This window comes from Prionailurus bengalensis, chromosome B4 (genome assembly GCF_016509475.1).
Source record: "Prionailurus bengalensis isolate Pbe53 chromosome B4, Fcat_Pben_1.1_paternal_pri, whole genome shotgun sequence".
NCBI lineage: Eukaryota > Metazoa > Chordata > Mammalia > Carnivora > Felidae > Prionailurus > Prionailurus bengalensis.
This window is the reverse complement of record NC_057358.1, coordinates 96,818,025-96,845,565: the sequence shown is the minus strand read 5'-3', so window position 1 is coordinate 96,845,565 and position 27,541 is coordinate 96,818,025. Positions and strand designations below refer to the sequence as shown.

The 27,541-nt window shown below is 36.9% G+C and overlaps 1 protein-coding gene across 1 annotated transcript in view; it reads right to left on the bottom strand.

The window, feature by feature from the left end:
• Positions 1 to 27,541, bottom strand: part of TRHDE (thyrotropin releasing hormone degrading enzyme) — a 390,625-nt gene that overhangs the window by 144,212 nt on the left and 218,872 nt on the right. The window contains exon 6 of the mRNA XM_043565049.1: positions 18,918 to 19,055. Within this exon, the coding sequence (XP_043420984.1) occupies positions 18,918 to 19,055 (138 nt within the window). The remainder of the gene's footprint in view (positions 1 to 18,917; positions 19,056 to 27,541) is intronic.

Below are 27,541 nucleotides of genomic sequence, written 5' to 3'. Positions count from 1 at the left end.
AAGACGGAAAGCCCATGTCTGACACCAAAGAGACTGAGAAGACCATTAAACTCCCTGGGCCTCTGTTTCTTCTTATGAAAATTGAAGATTATTATGCCCACCTTACAGGAATGGGAAAGTAAATAGATGATTAAATGGATGTCCAGTAGCAAACTAGACCCTCAAAGGACAGCTAATACTATTATTCCTACTAATAGAATATTGCCATTATGTACCTGACCAAAAGCCTGAGGTCCAATTGTTTGAACAGGAATGACCACAAGTGCTATAGTTAATCAATATCTATAATACACCAGATGTGTATCTCTTGTGTAACTGTACATACATACTATGCAGTAAAATATGCACAAATGTGTCAAAGAGGACAAAATAGTAATCAGTTGCACTCATTTGATGGTGTATATGTTGCAGTCTGTGAGTGGAGGGGTGCCTGGCTGGCTCAATCAGTTAAGCGTCCGACTTCGCCTCAGGTCATGATCTCACGGTACGTGGGTTCGAGCCCCGCATCAGGCTCTGTGCTGACAGCTCGGAGACTGGAGCCTGCTTCTGATTCTGTGTCTCCCTCTCTCTCTGCCCCTTCCCTGCTCATGCTCTATGTCTCAAAAATAAATAAAACATTAAAACATTTTTATCAGTTAAGCAGTCTGTGAATGGAGAAAGCAAAGGCTATGAAGAAGGACCTGTTTAGAAGAGTAAGAGCTGGAAAAACTTGCAGAGCAGGAGGCTGACTGTGCCTGAGGCAGGAGAACACAGAAACAGCAAAAGAAGAGCTGAGCTGACAGGAAAGGGGTCCCCTGAGGTCTAGGGCTCAGGGGTCAGGCCACATGTGACATAACCCATTAGGAAACAGAATGACTGGGTAACACAATCTTCCTTCCCCCACTGAAATTCACATGGAATACATCTGAAACTCGTTAATCCTACTTCAAGTGCCAACTCTTTTTCCTAATTCCTATAAACAGATGGGATCTTTCCCTCTGAAACACCATAACATTTTGCTTATATTGCTTTCCTGACATTTACTTTAATTCAATTCAACAAATACTTAGTGAGTGCCTACTCTATGCAGGCAGTATAACAGATACTGGAAAACAATGAAAAGCACAGACATAGACCCATCCTTTTATGAAGCTCACATTCAACGGTGGGAAGCAGGAAGCCAGATGATATAGCAAACATAATATTGAGAAAATTCTATAATATGTTAGAAGGTGATCACTACCCAAACAGCCCAAAACAGTAAGTGGATCAGAATAAGAGAAAGGAATGAAGGAAAAACAATGAGGGTGTCACTTACCACTTGAAACAAGTGGCCTCTCCAAGAAAGTGACATTTAAGTAAAGGCCTGAAGGAGAACAAGTTAGAACCATGATGACAGCTGAAGGAACATCATCCTCTACCCAGGGAACAGCCAGCGCAAACACCCTAGTGTGGGAGGGGGGTTAGTTGGATTCAGGGAAAACAAGAGTTGGTGGAGCAGGAATAGCGTGAGTGAAGGGACAGTAGTAATAGATGAAGTTGGGGGATACAAGAAAGAATAAATACTGGAAATAACTCTGACAGCAGAGACAAGATTTCTCATCCTATTTGGATGAGAAAAAAAGAGGATTGAAGATGGCCTGAGAACTGGAAGTTGCCATCCACTGAGACGGATCATATCATAACCTGCCTTCAAATATGTTTATTTGTAAAAAGTTTTATAGGTCTGACTTTAAACCCTTGGCTTGTTCACTTGCTAGATGTCTGGCCCTACGGAAATCACTTCCTTTCTTAAGTTTCAGTTTCATCAGTAAAATGGGTTGAAAATGCCTACATCCAAGTGTTCTGTTAGGAATAAAGATGATAACACATGCAAAGCATTTCACACAATGCCTCATAGATAGTCAGTGCTCATTAAATGATAGATATGCTTTACTGTTACTCTTAGTATAACTGCCGTCTTAATTTCATAGGTCTTATGTCTACTACTGGGTTATATTCTTGAAGGAAGAGGCTATCTTTTTTTTTTTCTTCTACAGAAATGACCCGTTCTGTTTGTAGAGCTGGACTGTGCTCTCTTGGTTCCTAATCGTGACCTGGTTGACATACTGCTATGAGTGGGAAACCTGTTATCAGAAAAGACAATAGATGCAAATGGCTGGTTGGCTTTTTGTATTCACTTCTAAAAATTACAGAAATTGTATACATTTTCCTCTTTAGCCATACAGGAAATTTGCATAAAATACATCAGCCTTGGTATAATAATTGTTCAAAAGTGTTCTTGTTTGTAAAGGATTCTCTTTAAATTTGCTTAAGTCATTTGGAAATCTCTTCCTCTCTCCCAAGCTTGTAGCAATTCATTTCAATGCGGCATCATATGTAAATTTAATGAGCATTCGCACACTTTCATCATCCAGGTTATTGGGTCATTGATTCTTATTTCCCTTTGTGCTTTTAGAGCAAAGAGACTACCTCAATCCATCTTTCCCAGTCTGTCTATCTATGGACAGTATTTTCCTGTTTCCATTGTATGTTAGGATAAAAGCATCTTCTTTTTCAATTACACTTAAAATGGAAAATTGTTATTTCACTGGAATGTAATTTTTTAACAGACTAGCTATCACTTTTTTTCTTCCCATCCTAAAAATATGCATGTAATTTTAAGAGTTTTTCTTTTAATCCTGGCCTTGAGACTATCCATATTGAACATCACTCAGTATTTATTCAAAATCACTCAGTTCTTAAATTCAAATCTACACAAATTAGTATTGGGTCTGTTGGTTCCTAACATTTATTTCTGTATAATCTTCTCTACCCCTATAATACACCACTACATCAAAAAGTTATTTAAAGTATAATGAAATTGCTATGAAGGAAGAATAACAAAAAACAGAAGTGGGAATAATTTCAATAATTATTAAGGAAATAATTACAAGACATGATAAGCCAATGAAGCACTGATGCAATGAGAGGTTGATTGTTGGCAGAGGTTAATGCTGTTTGGTAACAGGGATCTTTAGGGAGGAACACAGAAAAGTAGCAGCAAAACGTTTCTATTAAGTATTACATACTACCACACAAAAAATAAATTCTATATATTACAACTCTAGTCACTACAATCTTTTATAAAATGTCTCAATCTATCATATTGCTTTTAATGTTATTTTAATCTCTTCCACACCTACAGGAATATTCTTTATAAAGTACAACTTTAATTATGTTATTCCTCTGCTTGATATTCTTCATTGGTTTCTCTTGACCTGCTGGATAAAGTTCAAACTTTTTAGTATCACATAAGAGGTCCTCCAAGTTCTTACCTGCTCATCTCCTCACTAAACCCTATTACCCTAAACCCTCACTATTCTATAACCATGTTGAACCTGATGTTCCACTCAATCAAGGAACATCAGGGTGTTCCTTTCCTAAACCTCCTCTACAGAATGGTCCTTGTTTGCTTTTTTGACACTCCCCTCCCCTTTCCCCCTGCAACTATATATTGTACATGTCTATCATAACACCTAAGACTCTGAGGTTGGCATCCATTACTTTTTCCTACATATCCTTTTTTTTTAATGTGGTCTATCTCTCCTGCCAAAGGATGAGCTCATGACCCATGCTAGCTAGTTAGAATATTCATAGGAATTGTTCTTCCCTTGGACATAGGGATTGGTCAGTGGTGATCTATTACCTAATCAGAAAAAAATTATAACCCTTTGTGGAAATAGAGATTCCGTTGTGATGAAATAAGTTTGCTCTTTCTCTGGGCTTCTTAGGATCACAAAGTTGAGAACCCTATCAGCCTAGATTTCTTTGGGGTCACCCCTCTAGAATAATTCAGAAATTAAGTCAGATACAGGTGAAGAGCCAAGAAGCTGATGACATTGTTAAAATACGTGGAGCCAACCATTCTTAAAGCTATGACTACATCTCATACTTGACAGATTTTTAGTCAATGAATTCCTTTTTACCCCTAAATATGGTTTGAGTTAGTTGTCCACATTTAAAATGGATATATTGCTATTAATACTCATATGTTATTGCACTGGCTTATTTATATCCTGTCTCTCCTTTATGTCTTATTGATCATTTCCCTAGTACTCAGCACACAGTGCCTGGAACATAAGCAGAAGCTTATCAAATTACTTTGGAATGAATGTTCTAGCCAAACTTGTTGATAAAAATATGGTAGTGGTTAAGAACAATGGCTCTGGAACTTGAGTTCCTGGGAAACATATCCTTAGATTGCCCACAAATCAATGTCCTCATCTTTAAAATGAGAATGATGAAAATAACACCCCCCCATAAGGAGATTATGAGAATTCGATGAGTTAATAGATATAAAGACTTTGGCACAGTGCCTGGCCCCAAGTAAGCATGCAACAAATACTAGCAGCTAATCTTATTTATAGCTTGTAAAATTATCTCTGTTACCTGTCATACATCCCCGAATAACATGATTTACCTATTCCATCTATAAAGTTAAATTGGTTATTTCATGTTATCCATCTACAAACTTACCTGATAGGAAGAACCTGAGAAAAGCCAAATCAGAGAACTAGTCTAAGACATGAAGTGTACATCAAGGCCTGATACAGAGATTCTCAAAATGAAGTCCTTGAGATTTCTACCAAATTCTTTTTTTTTAATTTTTTTTTAACGTTTATTTATTTTTGAGACAGAGACAGAGCATGAATGGGGGAGGGTCAGAGAGAGGGAGACACAGAATCTGAAACAGGCTCCAGGCTCTGAGCTGTCAGCACAGAGCCTGATGCGGGGCTCGAACTCACGGACCGCGAGATCATGACCTGAGCTGAAGTCGGACGCTTAACCGACTGAGCCACCCAGGCGCCCCGATTTCTACCAAATTCTAATCTTTATTTTTCCACATTTACACTTGAAGATTATTTTTCAGATATGCCACTATTTTTCACTCATTTTTAGAGTTTGATTTTAGCATAATGTGGGTGAATCCAAACAATAAGGGCCCATCAAGAAAGCAAGATGAACAAGTAGACAGAAAATCAATATGGATAGAACAGATTTGAACAACTCTATCAACCAACTTTACCTAACATTTATAAAATATTCCAGTCAACGACGGTGGAATACGCATTCTTTTGAAGTGCATATTGTACATTTACCAACAGACACCGAATCCTGGGCCATAAAACAAGCCTTGATAACTAAGAAAATTCAAGTCATACAGAATATGTTTTACTGATCACAGTAGAATTAAATAAGAAATAAAGAACAGAAACTATTTCTGGAAAATCTTCAAATACATGTAAACTAAATAACACTCTTTAAATAACCCATGGGGCAACTAACAAATCAAATAGGAAATTAGAAAGTATCTTAAAGTGAATGAAAATGAAACCTCCATGTATCAAAATCTGAGGCATCCATTAGCTAGAGAAAATTCATGGGATAAACATCTGAATTAGAATAGAAAAAAAAGGCCTTCAATTAATGACCTAAACTTGCACCTAAAGAAACCAGAAAAAAGAGGGGTGCCTGGGTGGCTCAGTCAGTCAAGCATCTGACTTCAGCTCAGGTCATGATCTCACGGTTTGTGGGTTCAAGCCCATGTTGGGCTCTGCACTGAAAGCTCAGAGCCAGGAGCCTCTTTCAGATTTTGTGTCTCCCTCTCTCTCGGCCCTTCCCATGCTCGTGCTGTCTCCCTCTCTCTCTCAAAAATAAATAAACATTTAAAAAAAAGGAAGAAAGAAGAAAATAGTAATAATTAGGAAATCTATAACATAGAAAGTAAGAGTAAGAATCAATTAAGCCAAAAGCTGAACTTTTGAAAATAAAATGTATAAACTTCTAGCTATACTAATCAGAACAGTAAGAATAAGACAAAAATTAACAATATCTGGAGTTAGAGAGGTGATATTATTAAAGATTCTCTGGTTATTAAAAGGATAATGAGAGAAAATATCATATACAACTTGATGCCAATAAATGAAACTTCTTAGATAAAATGAGCCAAATCCTTGAAAAGATACAAACTACAAAGCTTAGTCAAGAAGCATAAATAGGGGCACCTGGGTGGCTCAGTCAGTTGGGCAGCCTACTTCGGCTCAGTTGTGATCTCACAGCTGGTGAGTTCTAGTCCCATGTCAGGCTCTGTGCTCACAGCTCAGAGCCTGGATCCTGCTTCGAATTCTGTGTCTTCCTCTCTCTCTGCCCCTCCCTCACTCACGCTCTGTCTCTCTCTTTCTCAAAAATAAATAAACATTAAAAAAAATTTTTTTAAAGAAGCGTAAATAACTCGAATCTGCTAATATTATCAAATTTAAGTTACTAGCTAAAAATCTTCCCATGAAGGAATTCCAGGCCCAGATTGCTGTACTGGTAAATTCTACCACATATTTAACAAACAAAACAAAACAAAACAAAACAAAACAAAACAAAACAAAACAAAAAGAATATAATTCTACATAAATTCTCCCAGAAAATTGAAAAGAAGGCAATAGTTTCCCTTTATGAGGCTAGCATTATAGTGATAACAAAACCAGAAAAAGATGTTACAGGGAAATAAAATTACACACTGATACCTGTCATGAACATAGATGCAAAATTTGTAAACATTTTCTTAGTAAATTGAATTCAACAATATATTTTTAAAAATACATTATGACTAAATGATATTTGTCCCAGGAATGCAATGATAGTCTAACATTAAAACTCACTCAACGTAATTCATCATATTAACAAATTAAAAAATAAAATAAGGGGTGCCTGGGTGGCTCAGTCGGTTCAGCGTCCGACTTTGGCTCAGGTCATGATCTCACGGTCTGTGAGTTCGAGCCTAGCGTTGGGCTCTGTGCTGACAGCTCAGAGCCTGGAGCCTGCTTCGGATTCTGTGTCCCCCTCTCTCTTTGCCCCTCCCCCACTCAGGCTCTCTCTCTCTCTCTCTCTGTCTCAGAAATAAACATTAAAAATAATTAAAAAATAAAATAAAATAAAAATGACCATCTTAATTGATGGGGAAAAGGCATTTGATGCAATCAGCATCAATTTTGGATTAAAACTCTCAGCAATTCAGGAATACAATGCAATTTCTTCAACCTGATAAAGAGTATTTATAAAACTTTAGAGGAAACATCATATCTAATGGTGAAAGACTGAATGCATTGCTCCTAATATCAGGAACAATACAAGGATGTCTGCTCTCATTGCTTCTATTTAACATTGCACAAGGTAAACATACAAAAATCAATTGTATTTCTATATAGAGCAAAAAAAGCAGAAATGGGAATTAAAACGAATATCAATTACAATAGCCTATAGATGTGAAATACTTAGAAACAAATCAAAAAATAGATATAAGAGATCTATTCACTGAAAACTACACTACTGAGAACAAACAAAGAGAACCTAAATGAATGGAAAGGTATACTGTGTTCATGGGTCACTTGGTATTGCTAAGGTGTCAGTTCTCCCAAATTGCCTTATAAATGCAATGCAATCCCTGCAATTCCCAGAGAGTTTTTATAGAAATTGAAAAAATCATTCTAAAATTCACATGGAAATTCAAAGTGTCAAGAATAGTCAAAAGACCTTCAAAAATGTAGAAGAAAGAGGATTAACAACCTTAATTCAAAGTTTATCATAAAACTGCGGTAATCAAGGTTATATGGTATTGGCACCAACATAGACAAACATATTCTTGAGAGAACAAAATAAATAGTCCAGAAATAGACCCATGCATCTATAGTTCACTGACTTTTAACCAATGTGAAATGGCAATTCAATGTGAAAACACTAGGGCTTTTAAGAAATATTTCTTCAAAAATTAAGTATCTCTATGCAAAAAAAGAAAAAGAAAAATATTTGATTCAAACTTCACACCAATACAAAAATAAGCTGAAAATAGGTTATAGATCTAAATATAAACCTAAAACTATAAAACTTATAGAGGGAAAAAAAGGAAAAACTTTCCTGACCTTGAGTTGGTCAAAGATCTTTAAAATATTACACTGATGGGGCGCCTGGGTGGCTTAGTTGGTTAAGCATCCAACTTCAACTCAGGTCATGATCTCACGGTTTGTGGGAGAGACCTGAGTCGGGCTCTGTGCTGACAGCTCAGAGCCTGGAGCCTGCTTAGGATTCTGTGTCTCCTTGTCTCTCTGTCCCTCCCCCACTTGCAGTCTGCCTCTCTCTCTCTCTCAAAAATAAATAAACGGGGTTCCCGGCAAGATGGCGGCTTAGGAGGACGCTGGGCTCACCGCACGTCCTGCTGATCACTTAGATTCCATCTACACCTGCCTAAATAACCCAGAAAACCGCCAGAGGATTAGCAGAACGGAGTCGCCGGAGCCAAACGCAGACGAGAGGCCCACGGAAGAGGGTAGGAAGGGCGGCGAGGCGGTGCGCGCTCCACGGACTGGCGGGAGGGAGCCGGGGCGGAGGGGCGGCTCGCCGGCCAAGCAGAGCCCCCGAGTCTGGCTGGCAAAAGCGGAGGGGCCTGACGGACTGTGTTTCCACATCAAGCGCGACTTAGCGTCTGGGAGGTCATAAGTTAACAGCTCTGCTCGGAAAGCGGGAAGGCTGGAGGACAAAGGGAGGGAGAGCTGCTGAGCCCCCTGACAACAGAGCTCAGTTTGGTGGGGAACAAAGGCGCTCGCCAGCGCCATCTCCCCCGCCCATCCCCCAGCCAAAATCCCAAAGAGAACCGGTTCCAGCCAGGGAACTTGCTCGCTCCGAGCAAACACCCAACTCTGCGCTTCTGCGGAGCCAAACCTCCGGCAGAGGATCTGACTCCCTCCCGCTGCCACAGGGCCCCTCCTGAAGTGGATCACCTAAGGAGAAGCGATCTAAGCCTGCCCCTCCTGCCCCCGTGCACCTTGCCTACCCACCCCAGCTAATACGCCAGATCCCCAGCATCACAAGCCTGGCAGGGTGCAAGTAGCTCAGACGAGCCACACCACCCCACAGTGAATCCCGCCCCTAGGAGAGGGGAAGAGAAGGCACACACCAGTCTGACTGTGGCCCCAGCGGTGGGCTGGGGGCAGATATCAGGTCTGACTGCGGCCCCGCCCACCAACTCCAGCTATACACCACAGCACAGGGGAAGTGCCCTGCAGGTCCTCACCACGCCAGGGACTATCCAAAATGACCAAGCGGAAGAACTCCCCTCAGAAGAATCTCCAGGAAATAACAACAGCTAATGAGCTGATCAAAAAGGATTTAAATAATATAACAGAAAGTGAATTTAGAATAATAGTCATAAAATTAATCGCTGGGCTTGAAAACAGTATACAGGACAGCAGAGAATCTCTTGCTACAGAGATCAAGGGACTAAGGAACAGTCACGAGGAGCTGAAAAACACTTTAAACGAAATGCATAACAAAATGGAAACCACCACAGCTCGGCTTGAAGAGGCAGAGGAGAGAATAGGTGAACTAGAAGATAAAGTTATGGAAAAAGAGGAAGCTGAGAAAAAGAGAGATAAAAAAATCCAGGAGTATGAGGGGAAAATTAGAGAACTAAGTGATACACTAAAAAGAAATAATATACGCATAATTGGTATCCCAGAGGAGGAAGAAAGAGGGAAAGGTGCTGAAGGGGTACTTGAAGAAATCATAGCTGAGAACTTCCCTGAACTGGGGAAGGAAAAAGGCATTGAAATCCAAGAGGCACAGAGAACTCCCTTCAGACGTAACTTGAATCGATCTTCTGCACGACATATCATAGTGAAACTGGCAAAATACAAGGATAAAGAGAAAATTCTGAAAGCAGCAAGGGGTAAACGTGCCCTCACATATAAAGGGAGACCTATAAGACTCGTGACTGATCTCTCTTTTGAAACGTGGCAGGCCAGAAAGAATTGGCACGAGATTTTCAGGGTGCTGGACAGAAAAAATATGCAGCCAAGAATCCTTTATCCAGCAAGTCTGTCATTTAGAATAGAAGGAGAGATAAAGGTCTTCCCAAACAAACAAAAACTGAAGGAATTTGTCACCACTAAACCAGCCCTACAAGAGATCCTAAGGGGGACCCTGTGAGACAAAGTCCCAGAGACATCACTACAAGCATAAAACATACAGACATCACAATGACTCTAAACCCATATCTTTCTGTAATAACACTGAATGTAAATGGATTAAATGCGCCAACCAAAAGACATAGGGTATCAGAATGGATAAAAAAACAAGACCCATCTATTTGCTGTCTACAAGAGACTCATTTTAGACCTGAGGACACCTTTAGATTGAGAGTGAGGGGATGCAGAACTATTTATCATGCGACTGGAAGCCAAAAGAAAGCTGGAGTAGCCATACTTATATCAGACAAACTAGACTTTAAATTAAAGGCTGTAACAAGAGATGAAGAAGGACATTATATAATAGTTACAGGGTCTATCCATCAGGAAGAGCTAACAATTATCAATGTCTATGCGCCGAATACCGGAGCCCCCAAATATATAAAACAATTACTCATAAACATAAGCAACCTTATTGATAAGAATGTGGTAATTGCAGGGGACTTTAACACCCCACTTACAGAAATGGATAGATCATCTAGACACACGGTCAATAAAGAAACAAGGGCCCTGAATGAGACATTGGATCAGATGGACTTGACAGATATATTTAGAACTCTGCATCCCAAAGCAACAGAATATACTTTCTTCTCGAATGCACATGGAACATTCTCCAAGATAGATCATATACTGGGTCACAAAACAGCCCTTCATAAGTTTACAAGAATTGAAATTATACCATGCTTACTTTCAGACCACAATGCTATGAAGCTTGAAATCAACCACAGGAAAAAGTCTGGAAAACCTCCAAAAGCATGGAGGTTAAAGAACACCCTACTAACGAATGAGTGGGTCAACCAGGCAATTAGAGAAGAAATTAAAAAATATATGGAAACAAACGAAAATGAAAATACAACAATCCAAATGCTTTGGGACGCAGCAAAGGCAGTCCTGAGAGGAAAATACATTGCAATCCAGGCCTATCTCAAGAAACAAGAAAAATCCCAAATACAAAATCTAACAGCACACCTAAAGGAACTAGAAGCAGAACAACAAAGGCAGCCTAAACCCAGCAGAAGAAGAGAAATAATAAAGATCAGAGCAGAAATAAACAATATAGAATCTAAAAAAACTGTAGAGCAGATCAACGAAACCAAGAGTTGGTTTTTTGAAAAAATAAACAAAATTGACAAACCTCTAGCCAGGCTTCTCAAAAAGAAAAGGGAGATGACCCAAATAGATAAAATCATGAATGAAAGTGGAATTATTACAACCAATCCCTCAGAGATACAAACAATTATCAGGGAATACTATGAAAAATTATATGCCAACAAATTGGACAACCTGGAAGAAATGGACAAATTCCTGAACACCCACACTCTTCCAAAACTCAATCAGGAGGAAATAGAAAGCTTGAACAGACCCATAACCAGTGAAGAAATTGAATCGGTTATCAAAAATCTCCCAACAAATAAGAGTCCAGGACCAGATGGCTTCCCAGGGGAGTTCTACCAGACATTTAAAGCAGAGATAATACCTATCCTTCTCAAGCTATTCCAAGAAATAGAAAGGGAAGGAAAACTTCCAGACTCATTCTATGAAGCCAGTATTACTTTGATTCCTAAACCAGACAGAGACCCAGTAAAAAAAGAGAACTACAGGCCAATATCCCTGATGAATATGGATGCAAAAATTCTCAATAAGATACTAGCAAATCGAATTCAACAGCATATAAAAAGAATTATTCACCATGATCAAGTGGGATTCATTCCTGGGATGCAGGGCTGGTTCAACATTCGCAAATCAATCAACGTGATACATCACATTAACAAAAAAAAAGAGAAGAACCATATGATCCTGTCAATCGATGCAGAAAAGGCCTTCGACAAAATCCAGCACCCTTTCTTAATAAAAACCCTTGAGAAAGTTGGGATAGAAGGAACATACTTAAAGATCATAAAAGCCATTTATGAAAAGCCCACAGCTAACATCATCCTCAACGGGGAAAAACTGAGAGCTTTTTCCCTGAGATCAGGAACACGACAGGGATGCCCACTCTCACCGCTGCTGTTTAACATAGTGTTGGAAGTTCTAGCATCAGCAATCAGACAACAAAAGGAAATCAAAGGCATCAAAATTGGCAAAGATGAAGTCAAGCTTTCTCTTTTTGCAGATGACATGATATTATACATGGAAAATCCGATAGACTCCACCAAAAGTCTGCTAGAACTGATACAGGAATTCAGCAAAGTTGCAGGATACAAAATCAATGTACAGAAATCAGTTGCATTCTTATACACTAACAATGAAGCAACAGAAAGACAAATAAAGAAACTGATCCCATTCACAATTGCACCAAGAAGCATAAAATACCTAGGAATACATCTAACCAAAGATGTAAAGGATCTGTATGCTGAAAACTATAGAAAGCTTATGAAGGAAATTGAAGAAGATGTAAAGAAATGGAAAGACATTCCCTGCTCATGGATTGGAAAAATAAATATTGTCAAAATGTCAATACTACCCAAAGCTATCTACACATTCAATGCAATCCCAATCAAAATTGCACCAGCATTCTTCTCGAAACTAGAACAAGCCATCCTAAAATTCATATGGAACCACAAAAGGCCCCGAATAGCCAAAGGAATTTTGAAGAAGAAGACCAAAGCAGGAGGCATCACAATCCCAGACTTTAGCCTCTACTACAAAGCTGTCATCATCAAGACAGCATGGTATTGGCACAAAAACAGACACATAGACCAATGGAATAGAATAGAAACCCCAGAACTAGACCCACAAACGTATGGCCAACTCATCTTTGACAAAGCAGGAAAGAACATCCAATGGAAAAAAGACAGCCTCTTTAACAAATGGTGCTGGCAGAACTGGACAGCAGCATGCAGAAGGTTGAAACTAGACCACTTTCTCACACCATTCACAAAAATAAACTCAAAATGGATAAAGGACCTAAATGTGAGACAGGAAACCATCAAAACCTTAGAGGAGAAAGCAGGAAAAGACCTCTCTGACCTCAGCCGTAGCAATCTCTTACTCGACACATCCCCAAAGGCAAGGGAATTAAAAGCAAACGTGAATTACTGGGACCTTATGAAGATAAAAAGCTTCTGCACAGCAAAGGAAACAACCAACAAAACTAAAAGGCAACCAACGGAATGGGAAAAGATATTTGCACATGACATATCGGACAAAGGGCTAGTATCCAAAATCTATAAAGAGCTCACCAAACTCCACACCCGAAAAACAAATAACCCAGTGAAGAAATGGGCAGAAAACATGAATAGACACTTCTCTAAAGAAGACATCCGGATGGCCAACAGGCACATGAAAAGATGTTCAGCGTCGCTCCTTATCAGGGAAATACAAATCAAAACCACACTCAGGTATCACCTCACGCCAGTCAGAGTGGCCAAAATGAACAAATCAGGAGACTCTAGATGCTGGAGAGGATGTGGAGAAACGGGAACCCTCTTGCACTGTTGGTGGGAATGCAAATTGGTGCAGCCGCTCTGGAAAGCAGTGTGGAGGTTCCTCAGAAAATTAAAAATAGACCTACCCTATGACCCAGCAATAGCACTGCTAGGAATTTATCCAAGGGATACAGGAGTACTGATGCATAGGGCCACTTGTACCCCAATGTTCATAGCAGCACTCTCAACAATAGCCAAATTATGGAAAGAGCCTAAATGTCCATCCACTGATGAATGGATAAAGAAATTGTTGTTTATATACACAATGGAATATTATGTGGCAATGAGAAAAAATGAAATATGGCCTTTTGTAGCAACGTGGATGGAACTGGAGAGTGTGATGTTAAGTGAAATAAGCCATACAGAGAAAGACAGATACCATATGGTTTCACTCTTATGTGGATCCTGAGAAACTTAACAGGAACCCATGGGGGAGGGGAAGGAAAAAAAAAAAAAAGAGGTTAGATTGGGAGAGAGCCAAAGCATAAGAGACTGTTAAAAACTGAGAACAAACTGAGGGTTGATGGGGGGTGGGAGGGAGGAGAGGGTGGGTGATGGGTATTGAGGAGGGCACCTTTTGGGATGAGCACTGGGTGTTGTATGGAAACCAATTTGTCAATAAATTTCATTAAATAAATAAATAAATAAATAAACGTAAAATTTAAAAAAATTTAAATATTACACTAATAATACCATCAATTGAAGAAAAACATGAAAGTATACTTAATCAAAACTAAAATCTTTAGTTTTCAGAAAGATGCCATTATAAACATAAGGGTCAGATGACAAACTGGGAAAAATAGTATTTGCGTATCATATGTCTTATATCTGTGTTCAAAGTATATGAAGAATCCCCAAAACTTAATAATAAGAAAACAAACAATCAAATTTTTAAAAAAATGGGCAAAGGATTTGAACTAACCTTTCACTAATGAAGGTATAGGAGGAAAAATATCAAATGAAAAACTTGTCAACATCAATAGCTGTTAGGAAACATAATTTACAACTACAGTGAGATAACATTACAATATCTAAAATTAAAACAATTGATTATACCATGTTTGTATCGGTGAAGATGTGGAGAAAGCAGAAGTTTGATACATGTTTGGAGGGAATATACTATGTTTCAATGGTACAACTATATTGGAAAACAATTCAGCAGTCTTAAAACATTGAACATACCTACCATATCACATGGACATTCCACCTTTAGGTATTTACCCAAGAGAAACAAAAGTGAATATACATACAAGACTGGCACACAAATGTTCATAGCAGCTTTATTTGTAACAGCCCCAAACTATAAACAACCCAAATATTCAAGAGAATGAAGAAATTGTACTATATCCATGTATTCTACAACATGAATATAACTCAAAATCATTATGTTGAATGAAAGAAAGCAGACCAAAAAAGAGTACATACATATTATTTCATCTATATAAAACTCTAGAAATGCAATTTAATCTGTAGTGAAAAAGTTGATCAATGGAGTAGAGAGGAGAGATGGAAAAGTGATTACAAAGAGGCACAAGAAAATATTTGATGGATATGTTCAGTAACTGGGTCGTGTGATGCTTTCACTGTATACATATGTCAGAACATATCAAATTGTACTTTTTAATATGTACAGCTTATTGTATTTTAATTATACCTTAGTATAGTTGTTAAATTTTTTTCTTGTGAAATCACCTTTGAAAAACAGCATATCTATCATCACTTAAAAACACACAGGAAAACAGAATTTTCAGTGGTAATAACACTGAAAGATACATAGCATAAAGATACATAGCATAAAGATACATAGATAGGAAGACAAGCCCCTAGCTAACATCATACTAAGTAGTGAAAGGTTAAAAGCCTTTCCTCCAAGATCAGGAAAAGACAAGGATGCCCACTCTCACCATTTCTATCCAAAATAGAACTGGAAATACTAGCCATTGCCATAGCAACTAAGCAAGAACAAGAAATACAAGATATCCAAATCAGAAAAGGAAGAAGTAAAATTATTTCTCTGTGTAGATGATATCTCATATATAGAAACCCCTAAAGATTCCCCCCAAAGCTGTTGCAACTAATACATTAATTCAGTAAATTTGCAAGATCCAAATTTTACATACACAAATCACTTGTATTTCTACACACTAACACTGAACTATCTAAAAGAGAAATTTAAAAAGCAATCCTATGCAATTTACAGTAGCATCAAAGGCCATAAAATACTTAGGAGTACAGTTAACCAATTAGGTGAAAGACTTGTACACTGAGAACCATAAGACATTGATGAAAGAGATTGAAGACAGAAATAAATGAAAAGATATCCTGTGATCTTGGATTGGAAGAATTAATACTGTGAGAATCTCCATACTAGTCAGTATTGTACAGATGCAGTGTAATCGCTACCAAAGTTCCAATGGCATTTTTCACAGAAAACAAAACAATCTTATAGACCCCAGATAGCCAAAACAATCCTGAGAGAGAACAAAGCTGGAGGACTCTCACTTTCTGATTCAAGCTATATCACACAAAGCTATAGTGATCAAAACCATACGACAATGGCAAAACAAAAACAAAAACAGCTACATAGAACTAGTAGAGCAGAAAGAACAGAGAGTCAAGATATAAATCCAATCACATGTGGTCAACTAATTTGTGACAAGATCACTAAGAACACACAATGAGGAAATGACAATCTCTTTAACAAATTGTCTTGGGAAAACTGGATATCCCTATGCAAAATAATCAAATTGGACCCCTATCTTATACCACTCACAAAAATCAACTAAAAATGGATCAAGGATTCCAATGTAAGACCTGAAACCATAAAACTCCTAGAAGAAATCATGAGAGAAAAGTCCTTAGCATTAATTTTAGCAATGAATTCTTAGATAAGACACCAAAGCACAGGCAACAGAAACAAAATAAACAAATAAGACTATATCAAACTAAAAGCTTTGGCACAAAAAAGGAAACAATAAATTGAAAAGGCAACCTACAAAATGGAAGAAAATATTTGCAAAATATATAATTATAAAATATAAAAACATACACAAAACTTATAAAGAACTCATACAAAAAAAATCCCAACAAGTAGTCTAATTAAAAATGGGCGAAGGACCTGAATAAATATTTTCTCCAAAGATATTCAATTTGGCCAAATGGTCCATATCAAAAGGTGTTCAACATCACCATTTATCAGGGAAATACATATCAAAACCACAATGAGACACTAAATAACTGTTAAAATGGCTACTTTCAAAAAGATAAGGGGCGCCTGCGTAGCTCATTTTGTTGGGCGTTGGGTGTCTGACTTTGGCTCAGGTCATGATCTTATGGCTTATGGGTTTGAGCTCCATGTTGGGCTCTGTGCTGACAGCTCAGAGCCTAGAGCCTGTTTCAGATTCTGTGTCTCCCTCTCTGTCTGCCCCTCCCACACTCGTACTCTGTGTGTGTGTGTGTGTGTGTGTGTGTGTGTGTGTATGTGTGTGTCTCAAAAAATGAATAAATATTTTAAAAATTAAAAAAAAAAAAAGATAAGACATAGGGGGCACCTGGCTGGCTCATTTGGTGAGCCTGTGAGCAACTCTTGATTTCAGAGTTGTGAGTTCAAGCCCTATGTTGGGCATGGAGGTTACTTAAAAAAAAAAAAAAAAGATAAGAAATAACAAATGCTAGCAAGGACAAGGAGAAAAGATAACCCTTACACAGTGGTGGTGGGAATGTAAACTGGTATAAACATGATGGAAAACAATATGGAAGTTTCTCAGGAAATTAAAAATAGAATTACCATAAGATCTAGCAATATATCTCTTGGCTATACATCCAAAGGAAATGAAATCTGTATCTCAAAGAGATATCTGCATGCCCATGTTCCTTTCAGCTTTAATTCACAATAGCCAAGATACAGAAATAATATAAATGTCTTCCAATGGATAAATAAAGAAAATGTTACATATTTTAAATGTGATATATATTACATATATATATATATATGTATATATGTATATATATATATATATACATGATTCAGCTATTAATAAAAGAGAGAAATCCTGCCATTTGCAACCACACTGATAAACATGGAGGGCATTATGCTAAGTAAAAAAAGCCAGACAGAATGGTAAATGCTATAAGGTATTACTTATTTGTGAAATCTTAGGAAAAAAAAAAAGGCCGATTTCATAGAAACAGAGAATAGAATGGTGGTAGACAAGGGCTCAGGGAAGGAGGAAATGGGGTGATGTGGGTCAAAGGGTACAAATTTTCAGTTATAATAAATTCTCATGATCTAATATATGGCATGGTTGCTATAGTTAATAACATAATACCATATACTTGAAAGTTGCTGAGAGTATATCTTTGGCATTCTCACCACATACACAAACAGGAAAAAGAGTTAACCATGTGAGGTGGTAGATATGTTCATAATCTTAATCATGGTAATCATTCCATAATGTATATTTATATCAAAACCTCACACCCTGCGTTTTAAATATATACAATTACTTTTGTCAATTATTCCTCAACAAAGTTAAAAAAAAAAAAGATACGTGGCTAGAGGCAAGTCAGCCAGTACCCTTTATGATGGTGTTCTTAAACACTGTGGCACAGTCTGCTCATTTCTCACCTTTATAGGTTGGCAAGACTCTGTACCAAACTGTGGAAAGGGTAAAATAATAATCATTATATATATATATTTTCCTACTGTTTTGATTCTTAAACTTCTTAAAAACATTTCAAATTCTCAAATATATGGAATCTGGAATAGATATTATCTATGTATAAATACATCTAAATGTATTTAACCAAGATAATATTTTCTTGATCGTTATTAATGTGGAAGTAAAATTGGCATTTACACATAGTTTTAGAGAATCGGTAGCAGGTAGAAATTAACAATGGGAAAAAGTTCAAAGTCTGTGTCGAGTCATTGGTCCAAAATCTTTGTCAGTCATAGTCTAGCCTTTAAAATTTCATTTATCATGATTATTATCCAAGAAAGATGTTTAATTCCCTAAATTTCCTTAAATAATGTTTATAAAATGCCTATGTCACTGCCTACACCGATTTGCATCAGCCAACCCAAAATAAGCAACTATTTAAGGAGCACTGATGACAAATAATTTGTCACTATATAGGTCAGTTCTCTTGTTAGTAATAATAAAAACTGACATTTACACAACACCATTTGTACAGAAATTTCATATTGAGTCTCCAAGCATTTATTCATTAATACTTCCAACATTTCTATGCACTATTTGACAAACATTCATCTCCATTTCACTGATTTATAAAGCAAAACCCTAACTCATAAAATGACACGAACCTAGTTACTCCATTTTCTACCTCAGTCCATTTCTATCTGCCAGGAAGAAGAGAAGAATAAATCTAGCATGAAATAGTTTGGCTACCTCGGGAGATATCCAATTCGTGGCATTTGGGTCTTATCTATTCCCACCTTTTTATAGGCGATCCAGTCAAACACCCTGTCAATATCTGTTGCCTGTAGCACTTCCTGTGATACTGGATGGGAACTGGCCAAGCCGTCAAGCAGCATCACTTCATGCAGAACATCCGTCAGAAACCTCTGTTTTTCCTGCAATACAGTAGATGTGGCAATATCATAGGTGATTCATGGTTATGACAGAATGTGTGTGACAACATGAACAGAACGTGTGTTACTTAACAGACGATGCTCATCAGCCTACATGGTAAGACTGAACTTCAAAGAGAACCCAGTGAATAAAATGCCTCTTCAATTACTCTAAAATGAGAGTGGTTGATTTGAGCACAACGTGAAACAAAATCAATGGGCTACAATGGGCCCTAAATAGATTAAAAAACAATGGACTGTTCCTTAACAGGGGTTAAAGCAAATTCAGACAGTGGGCACATAAATGAAATAGACTAAGCTTGTTTATGTGTTCTACAGGATGAAGACTGCAGTTTCAGTCCCAAATAACCTTTTTAGTGAAGTTCAATATAAGAATAATAACTAAATCTCAGGGCTCCAGTGCTATTTTGCTATTTACACCATTTATTTGTAGAACCATCTGAGCAACACACACTCTCTCTCTCTCATCCTCCCACTTTTCCTTCCCCAAACCTCCCCTCCCATGTAATTTTCACTCTAACACACTCACCTACACACACACACACCACCACCACCACCACCACCACCACCACCACCACCACATTTATTCTGTGAAAGAATTTCAGGAAACCACAACAAATAACAAAAGGCATATTGACATAAACTATATTCGTAGACATGAATGTGAATTCAGGATAATGAACATAAAGTGGAGATCAATAGGTATTAACAACCCATTACTATAAAGTGGTGAAAACAAAGAAAATCATAAGATTTCTATTCGGTGTGATGTTGAGGCCTTTGTATTTGCTCTGATAAAAGCTGATTTGTTATATTAGAAATAAACTGTAAAGGAAAAGTACTTCTCTGTTGCTTTTGTTTTAAGAAGCTTGCTTTAGAGAAACAGCTTGGGTTTTGTTAACAAAAATGCTGGCAGCTATTAGTTCTCCTGGCCTCCTGCCTTCACTGAGGGAGGAGGGAAAAAAAAAGAAATTGGAAGCGATAACAAGGCTAAATAGCCCCCAGATAGTTGGGACCTGAGGAGTATCATTACAGATATTAAAGACTGCAACACTTAAATTGCTATAGCTAATTCTGAACTCACTCCTGGAGCCTCCTACTTTGAGCCGGCAGATGAACCGCATGTTATTTCTGAGTGAGTCGTAATGTCAAGCTGAGATTACACCAATCTTGGATTTAAAAAAAAATAGAAATGGAGAATAAATATGATTAAAAAAAGGAATAGTTAACTAGGCATATATGTGTGTGCTCTTTAAATCTGCTTCTAAAGAAGCATCTTAGTTCATCATTTGTTCAATGATTTAGTATATTTAATCAATAATTTAACTAATTCTCCAGCCAACTACATACTATAAGGTTTATTTCTAATAGCTTATTTTTATAGTCTGTGGACCATAGATCTAATTTCTTCAGCCCTTTTTTGGTCTGAGATTTTCTCGTCAACGGTCTATACTCCATCAAACTGAATTGGGACTGAACTGCTCCCAGAAGTCTGCTTCAGCCCCCAAGAGCCAATGGTGAGAAGTTCAAACTTACAGTGAATTGACAATATGACATAAACTCATACTGTATTTCTTCTCAAATGAAGTTCCTAATTCAAGACAAAATTAAGGAGAGCGAAGTTGGGCTTTATGATTTACAATTTTAATGGGGTTCCTGGGTAGCTCAGTCAGTTAGGCGTCCCACTTCACTCAGGTCATGATCTCGTGGTGAGTTTGAACCCCGCGATGGGCTCTGTGCTGACAGCTCAGAGCCTGGAGCCTGCTTCAGATTCTGTGTCCCCTTCTCTCTCTGCCCCTCCCCTGTTGACACTCTCTCTCTCTCAAATAAATTTTTAAAAATTTTAATATAAAATTTTAAAATAAAATGATTGGTGGTTTATTTTAGGACCACTATAAAATAAAGATAAGATCTCAGACAGAAGTCCTAGATTGAGAGAGTAAGAGAAAATCATGTATTTCCAAAATAAAAATGTTAATGTTACTTTTAAGCAGGTATGCAATCTTGTTACTCTTACTCAATTTAAAAACACACATTAAAACTATTTGATATTGGAATTAACAGGCGGGATCATGGAATATATCACTATACCTCAACTTCACTGATGAACACTTTTATTTATAAGAAATACCAGTTTAAGGTATGATTTCCATTCTGAAGAAAAAATATTCAACTCTTTAAATAGTGGTTGCCCACTCCATTATGGAACTCAAACATCTGATCGAAACCATAGTGTAAAATGAACTTAAAATAGTGTTTTATCTGAATCCTAATTTATACTATTTAGCACCAATAAACATATATTGATCAATATGAAAATTCAGTACACATATCTTCTTTGGCTAGCAATATGATTTTAAATGATATAAAGCAATTAATTACAAATAGTTACAAATTAATTACAAATAATGATATAAAGCAAGTAATTAGTAAAGTGAAACCTAAGGTAAATTTCTAAAACGAAACTCTCTTATTTAAGGAAATACAAGTTATACGTAAAATATTGCTTCACGTTTCTGGAGGAAAACAAAAACAAACCTTTGCCTCCTCAGTAGAATTTCAAGAAACAGTGTTTAAATTTAACAATGTTGAATCGTTAGCAAAAGGTTCATTTTCTACATTGTTGGAGAGAATGATATTGTATAACTGAGGGAAAAAAAAGACAATAAAGGAAATTAAAAGGGAGGAGAAAAAAATAAAAAAGAAAAGCTTGGCAGACGAACACTCACCAAACTTGGAAGAGAGAACACCTTAAACTGAGGAAGAGAAAAGAAAATTCTAGCCAGAGGCAAATCCAATTTAACAAAACTACAAAGAGTTTCCAGGAGAGATGGTGCTAATTTCTTTATAAAAACTTGTGTCACTTTAAAATTAAAAAATGATCTTAGCTTGTCAGTCCCCTGCTGGGGTGCTCTCCCCCCATGCTCAACAACAATAATGATAACAGTAATGATTACAAAGTATTGATTAATTGCCTACTGCCAACCTGAGACCATTAAAATTTCAAAATAAAGTTAAAGAAATCCTGGCTCTAATATGAGATAAGAGATCAAACAAAATAGTTGGATTCTGTGAACAAAATAGTGGTTTTCTCTTACAGACTAGAAATGCCAAAGGAAATTTGAAGGAAAAAAAATACTGTAAAATGGAATTATTTATGCAAAGTTTAATGGAAGAAGTAGAATTTGTCTGATCCTTGAAGGAGTTTTAAAATTGTGTGTGTGTGTGTGTGTGTGTGTGTGTGTGTGTGTGTCTGTGTGTGTAGAGAACAGTATATTTATGGTGCATATTTAACAGATAGCTTTTATTCTAGTTCATATATTAAGGTCACCATGGCAAACTCATTTACCACTTTCAAAAAGCAGCACAATAAGGTAAAACATGAAACTATAAAATCTGTGTAAATGAGTTTAATGTTAATAATAAGAATAAATCCTATCAGTCTAATATAGACCCTTCTTGGAGTTTTTACATGTCTACATTTAAACAGTTCAAATAATATTGAATGTATCATTTTCTATTGAACTGTTTTCAAAAACATATTACCTTTGAATTTTTGGAGAACAGTGCAAAGGTTTTTCAGATAGGTAAAGAAAATGTGAATAAACAGAGAATAACATGGGAAAAGAAGAAAACTTCCATTATTTTGCTCATTCATTCATTTAACAAATATGTATTAAATTCCTACTCTATGCCAGATATTATGCTGTGTCTGGGGAAGAAATATATGACTCAAACTTAGTTTCTAACCTTAAAGAACTCAAAAGCGTAACAGAAAGACAGATAAACAGCTAACTGGATTATAATATGATGGATGTTACAAAACACAAAGGATGAAATGATTAATTAGTTCAGAAAAGGCTTCACAGAGGAAGTGACATTAAAGTGGGTAGTTGAAGGATGAAGGGTTACTTAGATGAATGGGGGAAGCAGCTTTTAAAAAAAGGGCAAATCCAGGCAGAGAAAACATGAAAAACAGCTACTCTGTTTGAATCCTGTTACCAGGTGGAAGAGTTTGGTCTTAATAAATAGGCAGTAGCAGGCATAATAACATAATAAAAGTAGTGTCTTCGGAAAATTAACTTATCTGTGGTATACAGGGTGGCTTGAGGTCTGCAGAGACGGGAGGCAGAAAGTGGCTATTGTACTCAGAGCTGATGTGGTGATGATGTATTAGAACAAGGTGCTGCTGAAGGGCTGTGGTATCTGAGAGATATTTTGAATGAAAAATCAACCAACATTGATGCCTTGATGCCCTGGTCCCCTTAGTGGATGATGGAGACGAAGTATTAAGAGATAACTAAATAGCTTTTAGACTTGATGGAATTTTTAAAGGGTGGGGGGAAGCTACTGAAAGAAATGGAGTAGTGGAATAAAGTTTGTTTTTGTAGGGCAAGCTAAAAAGATCACTTTGTGACACGTTGCAAGTAATATGAGAGCGAACATCCAAACAGCAATATGCTACAGGCAACTTGAAGGAAAGGCCTGGGTCTGAGGAGAAAGCGCTAAACATCTTTTGGCAATAAATTATAGTTTGCATGAAAATATAAATAAAATCTCAGAAGGAATCTTCTCTTTTTTATTATTTCTTACAATATTAGCACTTCATAGACCAGTATCTAGTAATGTATGTAAAGGGAGTTATTAAGAATTTTTATCACAGTGTTAGATATACTTGACAAGTTATATTCCTTAACATCTCAAAAAGGCTTCTGCCCAGACATGCCAAATTCTAAAGGGGTAACAGTGAATATGCCTGATCTAACCATGGTCCAGTCACCGGCATGGTGATGAGTGGGAAAACAGGAAGTACTATTGAAAGGTAAGGATGACAGCAAGTTTCTACAGGAAGTCTTAGTAATTTCAGTAAAAAGCAATATAAGGCGGACACTTTGACTCTGGCACCAGGAAAGAAAAAAAAAAAAAATCAGAGAACAATCTGAATCAAGATCAAAGAAAGTCAAACACATCAAACCAGACTAAGATGAGAGTGAAGCCTGAACCAGTTCAAGCAGTGGTGAGGTGCTCATAGGCATGAAAAGAGCAGGAAAAACAGTTCTCAGGGCAGAAGTAGGTTGTATAAGAGCAGCCACAAGGACTCAATTTTCCAGGAGGATGGATGTAAACCCAAATGGCTCTTTGGCGTTCCTAGGAGAAAAGACAGGCACACTGCTACAAAGTTAATGAAAGTGTCCCACACCAGAAGTAATACATTTGTCATTCGCTAGCTGGGTGACCTTGAGCAAGTTACTCAGTATTTTTAGACTTCAGCACCTTCATTTGTAAACATATGTGGTTGTGAAGATTAAATAAGAGAATTTGTTCTACAAATATTTATTGAGCACCTGCTATATCCCAGATGGTATGCCTGGTTCTGAAGATAAAAAGGATACAAAGGCATGGATTCGACCTTCAACAATTTTCTAGTAGTAAAAAGAGAGACAAAGATGAAAACAAATATTAAAAAACCATTTGCTGTATGTAAAAGTGGAAGTAGGTTCAGGATAAGGTGTGCCTATACAAAGAAGGCTGTGATTTGTTCTGCCTGGGGAGAAAGCAGGAAAAGCCTCTGAACTGAAGTCCGTGTTGAGTCCTTAAGGATGATTTGAGTTCTCTAAACGGAGACAACAGAAAAGGGCATTTTGGACAGAAAGGAGTATCTTGGAAAAGTCATGGAGATTTAATGGCTTGTTTGGGAGAGTACAGAGTTTTCTGTGAGAGAAGGCAGGAAGGAAAATGGGGTAAATGACTAGCAATTATCACAGAGAGATTGACAAGAACATATTCATCAAGGATCCTCTATGTCAGGTTAGGAAGCTAAAATTGGAAAGTGACATCATCATAGGCACATTGAGAGAGATTATGAATAAATGGTGGAAAGAGGACTAGGGGTGAGGAGCAACCAGAAACAAAAATAGGATGATATTGAATAATTATGCACAAAGGACACATATATGGGGCATTATCTTTGTGATCACAAGATACTGTACCAATTATTTCTCTAAAATCTAGTTCAATTTTGTGACGATCAATGATGATCAACAAGGCATTTATTTGGGAATTCCAAGATGTATGAATTAAATGTAGATTTAGACATCAATACAGACAAATACCTACATAGACATGTATGAGGATGCATGTATAGATAACCAAATAGACACAAATATTTCCTTTTTCAGTATTTTCATTTGTTTAAATTAGTGTCTTATTCCAATATCTAATGTTCACAATATTAGTTTGCTTTGTACATGTGACGTCCCTTTAGAGGTTGGGGAGAGAAACACAGTTGCGACCCAACTCCTGCCTCCAAGCAATTCCCATTACAATAAGGAAGACAGACAAGTGTACAAATCATTAATATCATCCGATGGGTTGAGTATTGTTTGCATAAATAAAGTACTATGGGAGTAGAGAATAGAAATAAAGTTATGGGTAGAAATGCTTTCAGCGTCTATGACCACATCGATTCCACCTCACTTGATCTATCAATAAGAAGAAATAAGGATACTGTGTCATGTTCTATCCCTCTGGATATATATTCTACCATGAGATGAAGACTTTTAAGAACTCGTAGGTTAAACAAAATGCCAAGTAAAGCATTATTAATCTGAGTTTCTTGCTACACAAGACTAGAACAAACTATATAGCTATGCACAGCATTGCACGGTTTGGTATTTTCAGTCTTGTTCTTGGTGATTCATTCAAACCATGGCGAAGGTTAAAACCGAAGAATATGATCAGGAATTCAACCAAGAGAAGTAAACATATTGAGAGACAACATTAATCAGGTGTTATGTAATATACTATCTCTGTAACTTTGCAATTATCATCTTTGTAAACAACACGATGCCATTTTTGTAAAAATTAGAAATTATTTGGGTTCCAAGTTTCCTAAAATATTAAAATAATTTTACTCTGTAATTTTATATTGTCATCCTACTTTTTTAAAGTTATAAAATGTCCAAAAGTATTTCAAGCTTTACTCAGTTGAAAGTTACTTGTGCAATGTACTTGTGCAATATTATGCCATTATTTAGCCAATAGGCTAACATTTCGTAGACACCTAAATCATATAGAGAAAATAAAACTAAAAAGGTATTGAAAATAAATGTTGCTTCCCTTTAGGGATGTACCTTAAAAATTAACATTTTACAATTTCATGTTTAAAATACACATGCCAAAGATGTTAATAATCATTTTCATGTGCAGCTTGTTAAAGTGATTATTTCTATTAAAAATCAAACTTGTGTAAACACACTATATAGTAGGCATTGAAGAATAATTTTTAAAATAATCACTTTAATGTATACAATGAAATAAGCACTATACTGAAATTTTTACTTCTGTATTTGTTTACATAACCTTAAACAGAAAATGGTACATAAACCTAATAATCCAGGAAGCTTTCTATTGATATAACATTATTCTGGGATTTCACACAAGCTTTATAATAAGTAACTAAAATGTGTTCTGTATGTTCTTATTTCTTTTACCTATCAACCACATTTCATCCCCTACCAAGCCACAAATGCTCTAAGATGCCTAATTCAGTGCATAAACTAAAAAAGCAATCATATTTCTATAAGCCTGTCTCCAATGACTTTATAAGCCTCTCATAACCCCAAATAACCCCCTGCACAGGTTTCCATGAACTGCTATACTCTCAAACGTGACTAACACAGAGAAAGTGGGTTAAATTGTCTCTTCCATGACTATATCCTTCAGCTGCCTTATGTTTTGTTTGTAATGTCCAAGTTGAATGTGTTATGTCTCATATCATCCAAAATGTGGCACAGCTAAGGGAAAATGCTAAGATGAAACACAAAATGTGCTATCGCATTACATACAACTAAATTATGAACCTTCTGCAGACTTACTCAAGAATCTTAAAAGGAGAGCAGTATTGATATGGCAGAAGGTATCATCAATTAGGCACTCATGTTTTCATTAATTATGATAATCCTGGGTCTTATAGAACAATCAAGATGTACTTCAAATAATGTCAATCACAATAATAATTATGAACAGGTTGTCTAATTACATAGCTCATTCCAATTCTAGCAGCCCAAAAAATCACTGTGAATAATAACCATATGCCATATGCTTCATATAACCCTCTTAAAATGTTCATACCGTTTAGCTCCCGTTCACTTTTTTAGGATTTCTTGACACCTTTCCCTCTATTTTCCTTCAAATACTGATCCAATGCAGTTTAATATATTTTACTTTTTTAATGTTTTATTATTTATTTATTGAGGGAGAGAGAGAGAGAGAGAGAGAGAGAGAGAGAGAGAGAGAGAGAGAGAGAGAGAGGGAAGGGCAGAGAGAGAGGAAGAGAGAGAATCCCAAGCAGGCTCCATGCTGACAGCACAGAGCTGGACAGTAGGTTTGATCCCATGAACCATAATGTGGTGACCTGAACCAAAATCGAGTTGCAAGCTCAACCCACTAAGCCACCCAGGAGTCCC